General features: G+C 40.0%; 1 protein-coding gene across 1 annotated transcript in view; it reads left to right on the forward strand.

The window, feature by feature from the left end:
- The first annotated feature begins 5159 nt into the window (after window positions 1-5159).
- Ccdc172 (coiled-coil domain containing 172) overlaps window positions 5160-20710 on the forward strand; it is a 43436-nt gene continuing 27885 nt past the window's right edge. Inside the window, 4 exon segments of the mRNA XM_028773474.1 lie at window positions 5160-5238; window positions 5427-5512; window positions 18404-18520; window positions 19849-20014. Of these exon segments, the coding sequence (XP_028629307.1) occupies window positions 5160-5238; window positions 5427-5512; window positions 18404-18520; window positions 19849-20014 (448 nt within the window).

The following is a 20710-nucleotide window of genomic DNA, read 5'->3' on the forward strand; positions in this document are numbered from 1 at the left end:
AGGGAGACCACCAGAAGAGAAGAGAGAGTGTAAGTTGGAGAGAGAAGACACCATGGGGCAATAGGTCGTGAGAACTCGCCATGAGGGCTAGTCAGTCAGAGGAAGAACAGCTCAGATGGAACATGGCAAGTCATATCTCAGGGTTATTGGCGAGAAAGTAGATATAATGGCACAGAGGGTAGCTATCTGCCCAGCTCTGGTGCTTTGAAGACTCATTATAGATATCAAGATTGTGTGTCTTTTATCTGGAAGTTGAATGATCAAATGCAGGGTAGAAACCGCCATTAGAGATCAAATAGTTACAACAACACACGGCTGGTTAAGTATGTTTCTAAAGGCATGACCCATTAACACTTTTATTTTTTTTTCTGAGACAGAGTCTAACTCTGTAACCACGGCTGACCTCAGACTTGGAGAGATCTGCCTGACTCTTCCTCCTGAGTGCTGGGATTAAAGGCATGTACCACCAACTTCGACTTACAATTGCATTTCTTTCAGTCACATTTTATTTAAATTCATATGGCATATATACCTGCAATTGTCTTTATAGATATGAATTGATAATAAGCAATCTTTTTTGGAGGTGCCTACCTTTAAATGGAACAGATGCTGAAAACATCTTACCTCCCATCTGGAGTTTTCAGAGACTGAGAAAGCTCACAGATGATGGAGACACACATACTGATTCTGTTCCTGTACTATGGACAAGCTACCCAGTTCTCTCTGCCCAGTGTTGCACACATCAACGTGCTGTTCTCATTGAATGACTGAGTTGATTATGAAGGTTCATTCATTGGTGACTCCCACAGGGTCAGCACACAATGAGTGTTCTGGTGTGACTGTGTCTGTCTCTCCACTTGTCTGACTCTAACTCATAAGTTGATACTACTACATGTGGTGTTTGATGAGCCAATTAAACAAAGAGGGCTGGGCTCACGTGATTGAAGATTTGTGTTCCTATGAAAAATGCCGTGTGGCTCTAACTAGCTTTTCCTACTTTCTGAGAGTGACAATACTAGGTGTCTATGAATTAGGAAAACAGCCCACACTGAATACACACACTAACATTGAATCTCACTGCTTCATAATACTGAGAAATAAATTTCCAATGTTTATAAGCTACCCAGTGTGTGTTATGTTGCGAAAGTGGCTCAAGTGGACTAAGACAGCATGCTACTCAATATCCAACATCCAAACAGGTAGTTTCATTCTTTTTTTTTTTTTTTTTTTTTAAAGATTTATTTATTTTTTATGTATACAATGTTCTGCCTGCACATATACCTGCAGGCCAGGAGGGGGCACCAGATCCCATTACAGATGGTTGTGAGCTCCCATGTGGTTGCTGGGAATTGAACTCAGGACCTCTGGAAGAGCAGACAGTGCTCTTAACTTCTGAGCCATCTCCCGAGCCCAAGGTAGTTTCATTCTTTTACTGCTTCTAACCCAGTGGAGTCAACTTATTCTGCACACCAATGTGGACATCCCACTCACAGGCTGGAAGCAATGGATGAAGCCGTATCAATACATGAAAATACAAAACACTTAGTACTGGTCCCATATGGCTTTCTGCATTTCTCCTTTTTTTTTTTCTACTAAAAGTCTAACTTCCATTTACCTCTATGGGCAAGTCTTCCTAGATTGTCTATATCAGACATATCCTCTCTCCTCTACCATATTTTGAAAGCATAGGTGTGAAAACATCCCATAGAACTTATTCTGAAGTTATTTGTGTAACCTCTACCCCATTTGACTACTGTGACCTCTGGGAGGACAGGGCTGGTGTCTTTCCAACTTCATAGCCTTCTTAGTACCCAGGGGAAAACTCTAAACTTAGTAGATACTCAACAAATGGTTGTTAAACTTAGTTAAACCCATAATTTTTTTTCTTTATGGTAGATGCCCTTAGAAAAACATAAAATAAATGAATTACTTTTCCTCCTTTCATTGTGATATACATGCCCTGGGCTACTGGGTATTTGCAAGCCTGGGTTAGAACTTAGGAAAGTCATCAATCTAAGAAAGGAGAAGAGATGCATTTAAATCAAAGAGCAATAGAGCCTTGTGTGAGGCCTTCTAGCAAAACAATTATTGATGTCTGCACAGCCCAGGTGCTAAGCGATCTCGAGAAGTATCTGAGGGCAGGGACAATGCGTGATCTCACTCATGTTCCAAAGGTAGTCAATTCACTGAAATGTGCACAGATGGAAGTTTAGGTCTGAGAATCATGTGTGGGTGTCATAATGCAAATAACTGACTTTCTTTCTAAAGAACATCTGTTGAAGCATCTGAAAGCAATTGTTTATCCTGCTGCCAAAATGCTGTAAAATATAATAATTCTCCATTGAGGTTAGAATTATCTAGGGGAAGAAAACCCATTTTTTTTTTATGTAGCTCTGTTTTTATTAAATTTCGTGGTTGTTTCTCTAACATGGTGCATAGGAACTGTTCAGTAATATTTGTTGAATGAATGTTGAATGAAAAGCAGAAACTCATTAAACAGTTGCCTGATGAATCATTTCCCATTTTCAGATTCAGAAGATACATTTTCAGAAAATAGTATGCCCACAAAGCTTTATCATGTCATATACCATTTTTATTTGGCATAAATTTAAATAATACCGCTCTTGCTCTGTACCTTATGAGGTGTAATCAGCATACATTGCTATAAGAGGGGAAAAGTCTTAACACTAGTCATCATGTGCGAATAAAGTTGGATTTTAATATCTTAATACGATGTTACTTTAATTCATTATTATGAAAACTGTAGAATTTGAATTGTGGGCTTACATAATTACGTGTGCTTCAATAAACAAAATTAAAATTTAAAGCACAGCTAATGTCTGCAGTTGCAATGCCTCTGAGAAGACTCTACTAGGATTTAAAGGCACTAGAATGTTGTGGGATGGGACAAAGTTGACTACAGAGCTTGACAATGACAATTCTCCACATTACTCTCCTTTCGAATTTCAGGTGACTTTCTTCTGTGCTCCCGTGCATGCAAGAAAGGCAGGTGGGCTTCCCACAGCTTTCCAGAATCCACTCCTGCTAAGTTTCAGTACAGACAGTGGTGTGTTAAATAACAAAGGGAGTTCAAGTGCAACCAATAAAACTGTAGTGTTGAAAAAATATCACATTTTTTGGAAATCAGCCTTTCTGTGAGAATGGATGGCCCCCATGCAAGCCCACAGGAAATCACTCCGAAGGAGGCGATGTTATTAGTCTTTGTAGTTTATCTCAAAAAGCCCCTACCTTTGGTGGTATTTGTGATACAGTTCAGAAACCTCCACATGAGCGCTCAAAGAAAACGGTTCGAGCCATTAAGTGTCATTTTCCATCCTTGAATACGTAGAAGAGTTTGGTTTCTTTCAGAGTGTCTAAACTAGACACACGCACACGTGTGTCAGAGGATTATGAGTTAGTTATAAAGTATACTCATGGAAGAGCTTTAAATGAAATGATAGATTCCCTACACTTATGGTATGTTAAGAAAATAATTCCAAATTGGAATTCACGGCTCTCAACCCTCGTATTTCTCGGTCTCGGTTTACTTTCCTGTACAAAGTATGCTTCTTCACGAGACACAGGATTTGAATCCTGATTTGGCTATATCCTAGCCATCATACATGACTATGGACAAGTTACTTAGCTCTTCAAGTTAACAAAATCACAGTTCTAGTAGAATAGTTGACTTGATTAAAAGAATTATTACACTCCAAGATTTCAGACACTGACTAAACTAAATATTCCAGTGAACTAATTTTTATTGGAATATTTTGAGCCTGTCTCCTTAACCATGTCAGAAAAGAAATGGCAAAAATATCATCTCAAATAGATGTAGAGTGCTCAGAGAGTGTGTAGCAAATAAATAACGAATATTGAACTACATAATAATTATTATACCAAAACACAAGTAATAAAATCGTGTTATTATTCCTTATTCACGGGACTTCTAGATTGTAAATAAAAAAAATACTTGTCAAGAGGGCTACCCAAAAGACAGAAGGGCTACCCAAAAGACAGTGGGAAATTTCTCATCAATACTTGCTTCTGAATAGCTCTGAGTAACTCTTTTTAACTTCATTTCAAATTTCAGTGTGTATTCTGATAGTTCAAACGTTAAATTTTATGCAGACATTACCAGATTAAAATTAAGGTAGAAATTCAGAATAGGTTACATTTTTATAGCTGATTATATTATAGCATTAATAGGCTATTAATTAAGCCTATTGTGACAACATTTTTCATTTACCTTATTTTACTTAATTTTAAACACATTCAAACTAAAACTTACTTTTAAAAAGTCTAGCCGGTGTCAGTTTTACATTCAGAATAAAGTCAAATGTTTATTACAATGTCAATATTTTGACCTATCAAAACTGAAAATATTTTTTAATTAAAAAAAAAAAAAACTCATGCAAAAGCCCCAAAGGTGCCTTTCACATTTAAGCCTTAATTAGCAACCACTTTGGTCTCTGACACACATTGTGCAGATATCGAAGTGTTAATATTACCGAGGCTTGATTACAAAAGGCAATGATTAATTTCGGGACAGACAAAAAAGATATGCCCTGATTACGAAGGAATGATTACAGCGGAATGTCAGACATTGTAAGTTTGTAGGAGTCTTTGGAGCCTCTGAGGATAAGACTTTGCAAAAGTTTATATTTAGAATCACGGGTACTTCGCACTTTATAATACTGCTGTCTGTGTCTTGGAGGCCAGACGTCCCACCTCTAGAAAGACCCCAGACCCGTGAGCGCAGGCCGCTGCAGACTGGCCCCACCAGGCTTCCGTAGCTGACTTCTCGCGAGGCCAGCAGAGGTCACCTGCGCTGTACACACCTGAGGGGACGTCGCCAGCCCCTGACTGTGGGCATCTTTTCCTTGGGGAGCGAGGGAGCTGGGGAGGGGAAGCACGGCCCCAGCCAAGGCTGCTGTGTCTGTTCCCCAAGGCTTTCCTGTGGGAGCTGCACCCAGTACAGAAGCAGGCCGGGCTGTGGGCGAGCATGGAGGAACAGGCCGAGCTCCCACTTCGGGGCTCTGCTGGGCAGGGGTGGGTGATGCGGGCAGCCCAGCAGGGAACAGCGGGACAACCCTCCTCATTGTGCTTTCCAGGATCCTCAGACTCCTTTATAAAATATTAAGGGTGAGCCGGCCGAGATGAGTCTGGAATCGTTGTTTCAGCACATCATCTTCACTGAGCATCGGGCCGAGGAGAGCCGCAGAGTGATGCGGGAAGGTGGGCTGCCCTAGGGGGGCATTTGGCTTTTGGAGCTGGGTGTTTGCACCACAGACTGGAGGGGAAGGGAAGACTATAAGTGGAGTTTGCAACCTGGAGGGAAAGACGGATGAAAACTCACGTGCCAACTGCTGCTGTGATGGAGGCTTCAGAAAGGTGAATGCGAGTAAAGACTTTTTGTATTACAGTGAGGTCGGAGATTGCCAGATGTCGTGGGGAAATCAAGAAAGCAACAGAGGATCTGAATGAAGAGAAAATCAAGTTGGGACGCAAGGTATTGACGCACAGAACATGCTAAGTGTTCCTTGAGGAAGTGTCTGAGCTTGGCTTTGAGGAGCAATTTATTGTCTTAACTACTTACCCTTCAACTAGGAACCTCAGCAACGGTATACTGTAGTTCAGTGTTGTCTAGTATGAAAGGCTCTGAATCCACTCTCTTTAGTTTTTAACAGGAAGTGGCCCCAAGGAGTCCAGACTTAACGAATTACTTGTCCGTTTTGTGAGATGGTTAATGGTTTTGAGAGAAGTGTCATTGGAAGAATAATTGTCCAATAAGTCGTCTGCGCAGCATATAAATTTTAAATACTAAGTAATTTAAGCACGCAACGTGGATGTAACAGGCTGTATGTATCTTTCAAATGATGGATTTCTGCTTTTCGATTCACAGCCACGTTTTTTAACCTGTCTCAGCCAAAAGTATCTTTTCTCTGCTCTCATTTCTCTCTTTCTAAAGTTCTGCCTTCAAAAAAAAAAAAAAAAAAAAAAAACAGGACCAAGGGAGCCTGAAGGCTTCAAGGAAGAGGTTGAACTATGGATAGAATTTTGAGGAAGAAAAGAGATTTAGTAGGAGAGACTTTCTGTAGCAAAGAGGGAGCAGATCTTCCCCAGGCACATTGAGAGAGGACTCTGGGCAACAGCAGAGGGCTGCTCAGTAGAACTGGGAAGGAAACGTGGTAGAACTGTCCAGAGAGGGGCAGTAAATGTGCTGTTAGGTTCTCCTTGTACTCAGATCACAAAAATGGGGATGGACAGTGAAGATGGTGAGGGCGGGCTGGAGTCCTCAGTCTGGTAGGAGGAATCAGGTGTTAATTGGATAATAATGTTCCAACATCTAAGGATAAGCTAAGCCATCAGTGGGTAGATGCTGTCTAGTTACTTGATTACTCATTTTTTTTGTGTGTTAATAAATTTTTCATTTTATTACTTATTAAATATAAATTTCTATTTAAAAGAAATCTAAGTTATACATTTATTTATAAAGTATGACTCTATTAACTTAGCGTATATTTGTGAGGAGTTTTTAGCTTTCTGTGGATAAAATAATTCTTGTACTTTTACCACCTGGCGAATGCTCTCTCTCCTTCTCACACCCTGCTCGGAGATCACAAAACCTTCCCAGGCAGCGCTGTAAAATCTCTCTGTGAAGTGTCAGCATGCACCCGTGTTTGTAGCCCCTGTGTCTTTGAGAGGGATGTACTTAATTTTTTTTTTTTACTTCAGATTTATTCTGTGTTTGTTGCTTAGCAAACATGTACATGAGCGTGTTCACCACCGAGAGCAGATAACAAGGAAAGAACGGTCTTGATAATTTGACAAATAAGAGTTATGCGTGTCTATGGGTTCCATGTTATTTGTTACACATTTTGTAATGCTCGACTCCAGGCTAGAACGTCTGTGCCAACATTTATCCTGACTCTGTGGTGAAAATATTACGAATCTTTGAAGTTTTTAGGACCTGTCATTACCTATAGTCACCTTGCTGTGCAGTCAGATTCCAGCATTCATCTCTCCTAACTGTGAGTAACCAACCCTTCCTGTCTGCCCCCTTCAGCTAAAAGAAACTGGCTGTCTTTTAAAACAGAGTTTGGGGTGAGTATGCATTGGACCCTCACTCTTGTTTTTCCTAGAGTGAAAGAGAAAGTAGACTCACGACTGTGGGGACCCTGGTGGGGTGCACACAGGTGGACAGTGTCCTCATGTAGTTCTCTTTTACTTGAAGAAGAATTAAGATGTGTGTAAATTTGGGTTGGCAAATGGAAGTCAACAGAAGAAAAGGAAAAGTCAACACACACACACACACAAGCCACACACACAAGCCACACACACACCATGTATATGCACACACATGCACATATATCACACACATACCACACACACACACACCACACATACACAGACACACACACACGCACACACACCACACACACACCGCACATATACACATACCACACACACACCACACACCATACACATACCACACACACATGCACACACACCACACATACACACATATACACACACACACACACACCACATATATACACACACATGCACACATATCGCACACATACCACACACACACACACACCACACATACACACACGCACACACACCACACACACACCGCACATATACACATACCACACACACACACCACACACCATACAGATACCACACACACATGCACACACACCACACATACATACACACACATACACAGACATGCACACACACCACACACACATGCACACACACACACTCACACACGCACACACACACACACACATTCCACATGGGGGTAGGGAGCAGGGGGAGCTGAGCTCCTCCCTTCTTGGCAGCTAAGTGCCCATGTGCTGAGTGCTATTCGAAGGATGAGTTAAACCCTTTAGTTCTAACAGGAACGCAGAGGAGGAGTGATCATTCCCCATGTACAGGCAAAGAAGCTGAGACATCTTTTAAATGACTTGTTCATGGTATATAATAGAAAACCAAATAGCTACTGTAATAAAGGTAACAATTGGTTAAGGAAAGCATTACTCTATTAAAACAGATTCTTGAGCTCATCTTGAACATTTTTCCTATGACATACAATAATACATCTGAAGCTTTGCATCTAGGGCAAAATTTTAAAGGTCACTTAATTTAAGTTTTATAAAGTACATTTTTCTGGGGTTGGGGAAGGTACTGATCTGACAGGTAGGAAATGTTTCATTTTAAATTAAGTATTTTTCTTTGTAGTGTTTCTTTGTTAAGACAAATTATTATTCTGTATAATATTTTTGTTAGCTGCCTATTCTACCTGAAAATAGAAATGTAGTATTGATATTACACATACATAAAGAAAATGTTGATCTAATTGTTTGTGCTAGAGAAAACATAGCAAATCTCTAATATTGTTTGAAAACAATGAAATTGCACTCATGAAATTGCTAATTAATAAGGCTCATAAATGCGCATTGGTTTTTAACCAGCTCATATGCATGGGTAATAATATAATTGCATCTTACTAATAAAACTAGCATATGGGGGTCACAGTTCATACAACACTAATTTGTAATTGAGGTAATTTGATTTATAATTAGAGTCGAGATGGTTCGTGTGTATTCAGATTTAAACGTAAAACTAAGAAGATAATGTCAGTGAGTGATGAGAAGAGCTAGGGAAGTAATCATAAATTGATTCTCTGTTTCTTTTCTCTCAGAGTTAATTATATGTCTGCCAATAACAATGAAAATATATTTACTTGAATATTTGACTTGGTGTTTATTGACCCATTCATCAAGCAAGGAGCATGAAGAGAAGACAGACCATAATTTGAAAGAGCAGTACTTGAGCTATTGCATACCCACATGTTCAAAAAATATTTGGGCATTTATTTAGGAAACTACTTGAAGTCAAAAGATGTATTTAGGAAGTAGAGTATTCTTTTGCCCCTTGGTCTGTAGAACTTGGGTAGCTAATTAGTACCTGAGTGACAGCATCTGATTTCAGGGCTGGATGAGTCTCTTAAAATATATGGTTGCAAGCAGTCTCAGATCCCATGAGTGCTTTGTGACTTGGACAACTACAGTGCATCTGGTCGAGCTGGGCCCTGTGAAAAGGGAAGAATGGGAGTGCGGTGTGGTCTGCACTGAGTGTGGGAGCGCGGTGTGGTCTGCACTGATGCTAGGGTACCTAAAGCTTCAGTTGTCTATGGAAGATTTTGTAGTGTTGATATCAGAGAAACTAAAATTGAGGCTTATAAAAGTATTGCAGTTTCTCAGAATAACCCATTGAGTTTCTTATATGTAAAAATTGGCATGTAGTTATAATCTGTGTAGTTTTTATAAGCATCTTATATAAAACCCAGTGCTGTGCCATAGTCCTGTGTGAGGGGGAAACGAGGGAAGGATTAGGCTGCATTAGTGTATTTTACATATTTTTCCTTTTCAACTTTTTGGATAAATATCTTTTTTTTAAACTTTTTAAATTTTGCAGTTATAATATAATTACAACAGTCTCCTTTCCCCTTCTTCCTCTGAACTATCCCATATAGTTAGCCCATACACACACACTTCAAACTCATGGGCTACTTTTTAATATTTATTATATTTTTATTTATTATATTATATTTATATAATTTCCCATATATATATGGAACCTGCTTAGTCTGATTAATATTATTTTTTATGTATTCAGAAATATCTTAAGAACAATAAAATGTTTTATAATATTTTGGAATGAAGTAGCAAAATGGCCCACATTTTTATTTTAAAATGTAGATGTTTTACCTTCTGATTAGTGAAGTCAGAACTTGAGGAATCATGCTTTGTTGATGAATTACTAAGTCAAGGAGAGCACAAAAGCAGGAATTACTGTCATTTATAATAGTGACATGCAAGTTTTTAGCTGAGGTGGTTTGTTTTCTTTTCAAATGTATGTATTAGAAATTTCTGTGCTGCTTATACTTAGTTTTATCATTGATTAAAATTTACTTAGAAACAGAGTACTCTGTCAGCTCATGTCACAAAAGAAATTCTGCTTAAATAACTCTTTGATGTTGCTGACTTTTAACTGGAAATCCAACGTTTGATTCGAGGCTTTATCAGGTGTAATCTCATCAGGCCACTGTTAGAGATCCCTACCTTTGTGGCTTTACTGAGTAATGGTTAGGGTTTCTCTTCTCTTGTAATACAAGTCTGAAAGGGGACCATGGAGGGCCATTTATTAAAGCTGCTCAAGGAAATCCTGAAGTATTGGCTCATTCTGTGGTTGTCACGGTAGTTAGCCGGCTGCTCCCTCCTTCCTCTGTGCTGCTCTGTTCCTAGGCAGTGTTCCTGAATCCAGCGTGGAAGGAGAAAGACTGAGACTAAAAGTCGCTTCTCTACCATGCAGCCAAGTGTTGAAATGTTTTAGGAAGGAAGGTCTTCAAAAATTTCAACCTTCTGCTGAAATGTTAGAACTTTGTAGTCAACATTGGCAGGAGAATAAAGGATTTTGTGGCTGTTGTTTGGTGGGGTGGGTGGTAAATTGCTCTTGGAGATGAGATCTCAATCTTTAGATGTGGCTGGTCTTAAAGTCATCAACATCTGCCTTAGACTGTCCTTGAACCTTTGGTGGCCCACCTGTCCTGGCCTCCTGGTATTTCCCAAAGTCCCAAAACACTTCATTTGGGAGTTTATTATTGGCACCAAACAAAACTGGATTTGTATTAGTCAAGCAAAAAGGTGAAATTTGTGACTTCCCTTGTGTCCCCTCATAGGTACTAATGTTTAAGGTCATGTGCTTCTCTCTTCAAAATCAGAGTGAGAAGTAAGTTCCAGGCTACTCTGCAGGCATGGACATTCCCACCATCTATCACATAGACAGGGTTTTTCTCCCATGATCTGTGAATCAGTAATGGTCTTCAAGTTCAGTGAGGAGGGGGCAGGTTTCAGAAAAGCATTAACTGTTCATAAGGAAATGAAGAATGTGTGTCAGGGAGGTAACCATAGTTTCTATTGAAAATGTTTTAGTGGTAAAGTCAGAATGGCCCTGTAGAAACCCCTGCAGCTGTCTAAAAATGGTCCACTAAGTATGGATAATATTCATCATCCACTGCATGCAACAGAATATTCTGCATGATTCTCCCCTGGCCCCAATTCTCTCTCTGCTAAGAATGCTCATATCTTTAAAAGCCTTTCAGGTTATAAAATGCACTTTCATTCTGAACAAATAATCAGTGGCAGTTTGGGGTGCCTGGAGAAGCCCACAACCTAACTTACAGAAAGGGAGGCAAAGATCAACTTAGCTTCTGTTATGAGGCACATGGCTTCAGAACTCGGGTGTCAGCAGTCACTTTAAAAAGCCACTGAATGATTTGAGAACAATTCATCTCCAGAACACAGTGTGCTAAAGAACAACCTGTAGATGCTGTGTCACTGTGAAGCGCTGCCACATACAGAGCACAGGTCTGTCCTGTGAGGCTTGTAAGTACAGTGAAGGACTGTGACAGTCATGGGATGATGAGTAGCACGTCAAGGTAGTGTTGTCCCTGAGGCAGATTATCAGGGAAGGTACATGGGGTACTTAAGCTATATGTCATGCTTTGTGTTTATTTATTTTTTTCCTTAAGATTAGGATGGAACACAGCTGCTAGGTCACTTTATAAAAAATTTTAAAGTTAGAAAGCAGTGATTTATAATTTTCTAACAAGGTACTGTTATGATCATTGATTTTAGAACATTTTCATCTTCCTGTAAAGAAACAATGCATCTGTTAGAAGCCACCTTGTTCCCCTGAGACTCACTCCAAGCTTCCCACAGCCCAGGTTCTAGGCACCAAGCTTCCCACAGCCCAGGTTCTAGGCACCAAGCTTCCCACAGCCCAGGTTCTAGGCACCAAGCTTCCCACAGCCCAGGTTCTAGGCACCAAGCTTCCCCCAGCCCAGGTTCTAGGCAATCAATTTCTTTTGCATCTGGACATGCTATGTAGATGGAGGCACACAGTATTAGCATTGGAAGCACACAGTAGGTACAGAGTAGTAGCATTTTGTCACTCATCTCTGTGTTTTCTGTTTCCAGCCTGCCACTGTATCACACTAAAGCATGAGAACAGTGTTTCTTGTATCCACACCCTGTCTTGTCTGTCAGTTGGACCATTCAGAGTATTTTAGTTGTTTTGAATAACATTGTCATGAATATTTGTGCACAAGTGTTTGTATAAACATTTTTCAACCCTCTTGGACACTCCATCTGGGAGTGGAATTGTTAGGTCTTACAGGACCATTGAAATTGTTGTCTATTTGTTTTTTTCTATTTTTCTTCAGGAGATGTCAGGTGATTTTCAAGACAGTCACATGCTTTTGTGTTTGCAGCAGTGTCCAAAGAATGTTTAGAATAGCAGTGTAGATCAAACTATAACAACATACACATTGGGCTTTCTGATGCAGGAGATTATTAACCACTCAAGTGCTAAGCTTCATGGCTTGCATCCACAGAGTAGAGTATCCACTCAACAGTTCCTAATTGTAAAACTCAGGATTCTGCTTCCCTTCTTATTTTCAGAAGAAATGCTCTAAATAAATTGTAAAACATAAAATGTCGGAAATGCTTTGAACAGAAAACAGTGTCCTGGAACCAAGAGGAAGAACAGTGAGTTTTGCCTTAATTTGCACAAAGTATGAGATTCAATTTGAGTTTACAGCCCCATAAACAGAACAGAAGAGTACACTTTCAGGGCCACTTTGTGATTCATGAATTTTTAGAAAATCAGTTAATTATGATTCTCAGTTCTCCTTAACCATCTTATCTCCAGCCATTCAGTGTGACAAATTCTAGGTCACACTGTGAATTATTGGTAAATAAATTATAGAATACACGTGTTTATTTATCTACATACTTATTATATGTGTGTGTACCTGTGTGTGCACATGTGCACATGTATGAGTGTGCTGGAGAGATCAGGAAAAGGCACTCAAGGTGTGTGCACATGTGTGTATGTGCTGAGGAGGTGAAGGAGAAGGCAGGCAGGGTGTGTGCACATGTGTGTGTGCTGGAGAGGCCAGGAGAAGGTACCGAGGGTGTGTGCACATGTGTGTGTATGTTGGGGAGGCCAGAAGGTACCCAGAGTGGAGCTGGAGATATACATGAATTTGAGTCGCCTGGACTGGGTTCTGGGAAGGGAACCATGGTCCTTTGAAAGAGCAGGAAGTGCTCTGACCAGCTGAGTCATCTCTCCAGCCCTGCAGTGCCTTTTTTCATGAGGAATGGGCATTGAATAACCACAGTTATGTACTACTGACTGTAAACTCAAAACTTCTGAGGTTCTCATGAAACATTACTTATAATTAGTTCAAGGAAAGCCTTATCATGCCTGTCATGAGAATTATCCAAAACTTGGAAATAGGCAAAAGGAGTGTAGGTTCTGGGCACTGAAATCATGTCTACTGCAAGAACACTAATTTATGTTTGGCTTTTGAAGCATCTCCCCAGCCCCCTGCATTTATTTATATGTTACATTATTTGATACTTGCTTATTTTTCCTCAAATAACTTGTATTTTCTTTTTATTATATTTAAGATCCCTTTGTGAATATAGATCTAAAGCAATTTTTATTGGTGCATAGTATTCCAGTAAATACTTAGCCATATTTTAGTTAGCTAATCTTCTACTGACAAGTATGCACTGTTATTTTAATTAATTCCTGCCATTAACACATGTGATGGCAAGCCTACACTTTCTGATTGTTTTTTAAGATAACATAACTCAAACTGTTGTGTCAATGAAGGCATATTTTTAAGGATTTTAAGATTTTCCCTAAGAAAGAAAGATTATTACTGTCTATTATTACTGTCTAAACTGCCAAAACATCCTTTATATATTAGAAATTAACAAGATTTATAAGCAAAAGAATATTGTCTGTACAGTGTTAGTTACAGTGTTACTCACTTGCAGAGTTTGTAATGTCTTCCTGATTCCAGCTTTTTATGCTGAGCCTTTTGTCAGTAATTACAAATTTTATTATTTAAATCTGACTTACAGTATATTTCTCTCATAAAAGCTTGTAATGTATATAGTGTTAGAATCTTTGATAGTACTTATGTATTTGCTTAATTTCTTAATTATGTATTTGCTTCTGAACTCCTTTCAGTTTTGAGAAAGTCTGTCTCTCTACAGGATTTTAAACAGTATATATATATTTTTGATACCCTGAAGGATCTTTTGCACAGAGAAGACTGTGCAAAAGGTATAGAGAGGGGTTTCTGGTATGTTTGAAGACCAGCCAGGAATGCAATGGTTGGGGAAGGGAGAGTGAGGAGGAGGCTGTGGGAGGTTGGAGAAGGGTGGGTGTGCAGATGTGCTAAGGCTGGAAGACTGGCCCGGTCCCTGCACTGAAGCCTTCTTGCTGGCCACACGAAGGTTACTGTGCCATAGTGGGAAGCTCGGGTTTAGAAGCTCACTAGCTCCTGGTTTTTAAAAAGCTAAAGCTTCCTGGGTGCGGTATATACACATTTAATCTCAGCACTGCGAAGGCAGAGGCAGGTAGAGCTCTATAACTTTGAGGCCAGCATGGTCTACATAGGGAGATCCTGGCCAGTCAAGGTTACATAATGAGACCTTATCTCTGAAATCAAAGCTAAGGCCTTAATATCTGCTGTCAACTTGCTCAGTGGTGCAGCCTAGTGTCTGGAGTGTCTTCTGTTGTGGTTGGGAGAGCCCTCTGCCTTTTCCTTAGTCCTTGTATGATATTAGCCACGTGAAGTCTGCATGTTTCCCTTGTATCTCTTGTGTGAAGTTGCCTCTTTTGCTTTCGGCAGATCATCTGACAGGCAAAGAGCAGCTTGCTGGAGGCTGAGCTGGCTTTGACAGCATCAGTTACACAGAGTGTTGTAGACTGACCAAATGCAGATATATAACAAGCTCTGGTCACTTTCAGTTTCTAAGTATCTGAAGGCATGCAGACAGCAAGGAAGTAAAGAGCCATGCATACCTAGTCACCAGATAAGTCAGCTCAGTATCCAAGAGGAATGAACAGGAAAAGAAAAACTTTTATTACTGAGAGAAACAGAGTTAGCAAGGGAAATGGCACTGCTGTAAGCTAAATTTTGCCAAAAGGTGACGTTTTCTGACAAAGGTTTGCCATTTGAGTCTAGAATGAAATATTAAGGCTTTATACAAATATTTTCATTTTCAGTCAGGAAACAAACAGAGGTGAGACAGAGAAATTTGTGTTCCTGCTATTAGGAATTTCCTAACCCCTTTCTTTGTATTGCATGCTGTCTCTTGAGATTGTGAGCAATTTAGGAGACAGGGTCAATAATTTCTTTAGTTTCTGTTTACTGTAAACTAAATGGCGCAAACTGCCATAGGCATATTAGTGTCTCAGTTCAAACTTGGTATGTTTGGACATCATTTCTCAGCAGCACAGTCTGTAGTTTTATAGTATTCTCCCATCAGGTCCCTCCTTGGCTGTTACCTTGTAACAAAGCAGAGGTGAGGAGTCTGCACGGCTGTAACTCTGTGAATAGTATACTGATCCTGTCAGTAGAGTCAGGATTATATGTGGGTGGACTTTGGTTACCTTGTGGGTTCTTCTTTCTTCTACCCTTCTCCACCCTTTTTTCCCACCCTTTCAAAGCCCTAACACTAGATAAGAGAGAGAAAAGGATAGAGAGTAAAGGAAAGAGTCGCTGAATGAAGTTAGGGGTCAGAAGGGAGGTGATGTCATCATTAGACTACTTCCTGCTGATTGGAGCATTGAGTTCCTTGGGGCAAATTTGATTTCTGCTGTCAGAATATCTAATTTCTTTTTGTTTCTTTGTGCACAACTACTTAACGGATCACATCCAACAACAACTAGCCAAAAACCCACCAACATTTCACCCTATCTCTCGGGACTCTAGCATCTATACACACTCTGAAAAGTTTGCAAAATTCCCAACATCACACAATTGCAGAAACTGTCTGCAGCTGAAAAAAACCACGTCCCTACCAGAGCACAAGGCAAATCATAGCTGCTGTGGGCAATCTGAAGTAGCCCCATATCCCACACCTGGGATTAAAACAAAAAACATAATATTTCTGTATTTTTTTAAAGAAATCAAAGTTTCAAAATTGTCATTGCAGTTATATTTAAAAGAGCTACTAAAATTGTACCTATCAGTACCTGGTTTTCAAGGACAGAGACTTCTTAGCTGGCTTAAGATAACAGAGGAAGCAGAATAATTGCCAGTTCCTGGAGAGAGACCTTGAGAGCTGTTGCCCCGAAGGCAAAACTTAAACATAGAGAAGAGGCAGGCAAAGCCACGTGCGTGCCCCTTAAGTTCTATTAAAGAATGGAGGCAGGCCACCCAGCTTCAGTGTCACCTCATCTGCACCCGACCCATCAATGACCGTAGCACTGGGAGACAGCATATTGAAAGCCCATCTTCCTTTCCGCCTTCTCCTACTTTCTCTTGTGTGAGTGAGCATGGATGGGTGTGGCTGTGAATGTGTGGAGCTCAGAGGACAACTTTGTGCAGTTGCTTCTCTTCCTTCTACCTTCTGGGAATCAATGTCAGAAACAGAATGAGAAGTCAAGAATCTCGATTCTGAAGGGCATACTATTTGAAGCGCCTTAGCACATTAAACCAGAGCTTACCAGCCTGAGGCCTGCAGTCTCCATGTCCCTCACCCCAGGATACTTAATGAAAATATGAGATTCATTTGCAACTTTTTTCTTTTTTGGTAACTCACTTATACAGTTTAGAACATGATCTGTGTCTGGGATACTGTTGAGTCACAGTGTCACAAGACTGGACACTGCTAACTCATCTGCATCTGAAGCATTTGTGTGGGCAGTGGTACTGAAGTCCCTTGTATTGCCAGAATTAGTCAGAAGCAGCTTTAACGGTTCCATTTGAATGCCATGATTTAGCAAGAAGGATGTTGAGAGACCTGGATTTTAACCCCATGCTTACCCCCGATCACTTAAATATCCTTTATAAAGTCTTAAACTTGTGGACTTATTTTATTCTCTTCTGTATAATAATCATGGAGTTTATGTTCTTATGCTAAACGAATGGAGATGTTTTGATCCTTCTCTTGTCTGCCCTGTTGGCTTGTGTGTGATGTTAAAGTCTGGAAACTGCATTTCCTGATTCTGGATCACAGACATGTCTCCCTCACTGTCCTCCAGGGTTTCACGCATCACTACAGTCATGCAAATTGTACATCTCCATCTCTCTGTCTGTCTGTCTTCAAATATTCTTGATGGGAACTGCACCCAGGACCCATTGGGCAGCTGTGCTGAAATGGAAGATTGTGTTTCTATTTTACTTCAGCTATTTTTTCTAAATGCCAGTATTCCTAGGACTTACTGGCTGTAATATTTCAAAATGTCTTTGAAGCTAACCCTTTGGCTCTGGAATAGACTGCTCCCAGGCTCTTTACTGTTCAATGTCTTCTGGGATACAGATTTCACATCCTGTCTCTCACCTTGAGGAAGTTCTTATAACTAACATAAATCTTGCTTTCTGCAATTTAAGTTGAATTTATATCATTTTTCTTTTCTCTGTAGAGATGAGAACAGCCCCAAACTGTAGGTAACACATTGTTATGAGGGCCAGTACTGAACACTGCAGACAAACTGCTTCAGTTTCTCTGCCTTTCATTCTGACTTTGTCTCAGAAGCAGCTGCTTTTAAAATGCAAATGAAATAATACCCAATATCAGTGCTTATGAGATCTTTGCTGTTTAGAATAAAATGGGGCACTAAAGTTAAAAAGTTTTTGTGGGAAGAGGGAGATGTTGGTCTCTGATCCTGTCTGTGAGGACCCGTTGAGTGCCTGGCTGGGATGGATTTCACTTCCTTAGCTTTCAGCCACCTGCCAGTGCTAACATTGCTACCCACCACTGAGCCTCTGAAAATAAGAGCCTCCCTCGAGTAAATAAGTAAAATTCAAAGGTTGGGCTCTCAAAATGTATTTGGGATATTTAACCAAATTTATGTCTACTTCATGTATAGTTATGTCATAAATCTTGGCTTGGGCTGTAGATTTTATCCTGTGTTTAGTGGTCACAGGGATTGACTCCTCCTTATAAACTGTGAGACTGGAAGCCTGTTCCTTGAAGCAAGCTGTCCAGAAGTGCGTTTCAGTGTGTGTGGTCAGAGGCTGCAGTACTCAGCTAACACTTGGGCTGAGCATGTGAGGAAAAGAAACCAGCTGTGTCCATGAGGAGCCCAGATTTCACTCTGTGAGCTGTGAGGACACTGAGCTCAGGGCTGTCAGTCACTTACAGCAGTGCATGCAGGGAGTCAGTCATACAGACACAATGGCGCACAGGAAGCCAGTCATATATACACAATGGCATGCCTGTTCAATTAACTGAACCCTCAAATCTGTATTCATTTGCTTCTTTCTGATTTCTGTATTTTCCTTTTGAAGGTTCAGCAGTTTTCTGAGAAATCTTTCCTCTTGGAGCTTTTGAAAACCCATGAAAATGCATTAGAGAGACAGCGCAGTGAGATTGTCAGTGAGCGGGACACACTGCTCCAAGCCTTCGTAAGTCTCCAGCCACTGAGAAACATCTCAGTTGGTAACCTAACCATGTCAGAGGCATTTCAATGTACGCAGCTTCACTTTTGACAAAATTATCTGTATCTGTATCAGCTGACAGTACTATTCAAACACAGAGTATTAAGGGCTGTACCAGCCCAGAGAGTAATACAGCTGGGAAGAGGTGTGCTAGTCAGGATGTAACACTGGAACTATTTGCAGTTTTAATGAGCCTGAGGGAGGAATGCCACTGCTCTTAGTTACTCTGGCGTTGAGACCCAGTTTTAATGCTTACAGTTAACAGAGAAGTTTATACTTTTAGTCATATTTATGGGTGAAAAGAGCTTGTTTATCTTTTTATCTTAAGTCAGAGTCAACAAGGTGAGCAGTAGTTATGATTTCAGGCCAGTCTGGAGATGTGACTAGTCCTAAGTTGACATTTAAAGAAAATACAACTGGGCCAATGAGAGGGCTCAGTGGATAAAGGTGCCTTCCGCCAAATCTGATGACTTTCAGTCACTGCAGCCAATGGTGGAAGGAGAGAACTGACCACTGCAAGTTGTCCCCTGACCTTCACATGTGTGCCAGTGCACACTCACACCAAGACTCATCCACACAGGTGTGTGCACATATGTGTGCATGCTACACACTGCATAAATAAATGAGAAGAATTACATAAAATGTATTTAAGAATAATAAAAATACAAGTTATGACATGACCGGCTTCTAAATGTGATTCCACATAGTTGGCATACAGCCAAAAATAAAAATACAGAAACCACTGTGTCTAGTGCTGTCAGGAAATTAAATTTTTGCACCATCCAGAGATATTTTAAATTTATATTTTCATGCCCTGTGGACATTTCATTCACAACACAAAAGCTTATTTAGAACTGACTTTGAAATGATTGCATAATTTGGCTTCAGATGATCAGGTTTTTCGTTTCCCTGTAAGCAGCCATTGTTCCTTTGAGTAAAGGTTGTAATTTTTACATTTTGATGTTACTCCTCTACCTAATTGTACATTATATTGACAAAGTAGCATATATGATTATGAAGTAAATTCACAGATACAAGCATAAAGATAAATGTCAGAATTTCTACTTCATTAATTCTCTCAAATCTGTAAAGATAAAACTTCCAAATGGAGGTTGTTATGGGACAGCCTCAGTCTTTAAAAGTACATCCTTGGGCAGCATGGGCTGCTTGTGGTGATGAAGGAGATGGGGATGCCAACACTTGCTTCTGACACCAGGTTATTGTATTCTAATTGTGGAAGGATGGTACAGTCCTTGTGTGTCACATTTGGTCACTTAATTATTTCTGCTTTTCAGGAGGCTATAAAGAAAAAAGCCACAGAGGAAGAGGAAAGATTTATTACAGAAATTACAGACTTCAATGACAATTATGAAATAACCAACAAAAGAGATACTTTGATGAAAGAAAATATCAAGATGGAAATTGCTGACCTAGAAAACCAGGCAGATGTTTTGAGAGGGGGTATGAATACAGTTGCCTTATTTGTCTGTTGTTCATGAAAGTGAGGTGGTGTTTGCTTGTTTGTTTTTGAGACAGAGTCTTATGATGACACACAGACTGGCTTGGAACTTAATGTATAGCCAGAATGTGTATCCCAGGCTGGCCTCAGATTTGCTGTGATCCTCCTGTCTCAGATCTCCAAGTACTGAGGTTTACAAGCATGCACTATCAGGCCCAGTTACAATGAGTCACTTTGAATGAGAGTGTTTTCTAGAAGGTCAGCTGTGTATAAAGGTAAATTCCATCACTACATAGTTAACCCTTTCACTTAATGAATGTATACTGTCCTCATGAATATATGGTTTTGTTATGAGTAGTGTCAGTAGTAGTATCAGAAGTATATTGGGAACTGAGCCTCTGACTTTCCATCTAACGTGAATGCTTGTTGTTTGTTTACTTTGTTATGTGGCTGAGAGGCACTGCTCTAGGTCCCAGAGACATGAGATGTAAAGGTATAATAAACAAATGCACAGCCGTATGATGGAATGTGTCCTAGGGTTAGGACTACGGCTGTGAATTTTATTTTTTCATCAACTCTGTATAAAATAGGGAGTAAGGTTAGTAGGGTGGAGAGAGTGTCCTGTCAGGATTATCTGCATTTTATTGGAATCTATGATAAGATAATGAACTAAAACAATTGCCAAAGAGGGTGGGGAA

Source organism: Grammomys surdaster, unplaced genomic scaffold, assembly GCF_004785775.1.
Source record: "Grammomys surdaster isolate TR1022 unplaced genomic scaffold, NIH_TR_1.0 66, whole genome shotgun sequence".
In the NCBI taxonomy this organism is placed as follows: domain Eukaryota; kingdom Metazoa; phylum Chordata; class Mammalia; order Rodentia; family Muridae; genus Grammomys; species Grammomys surdaster.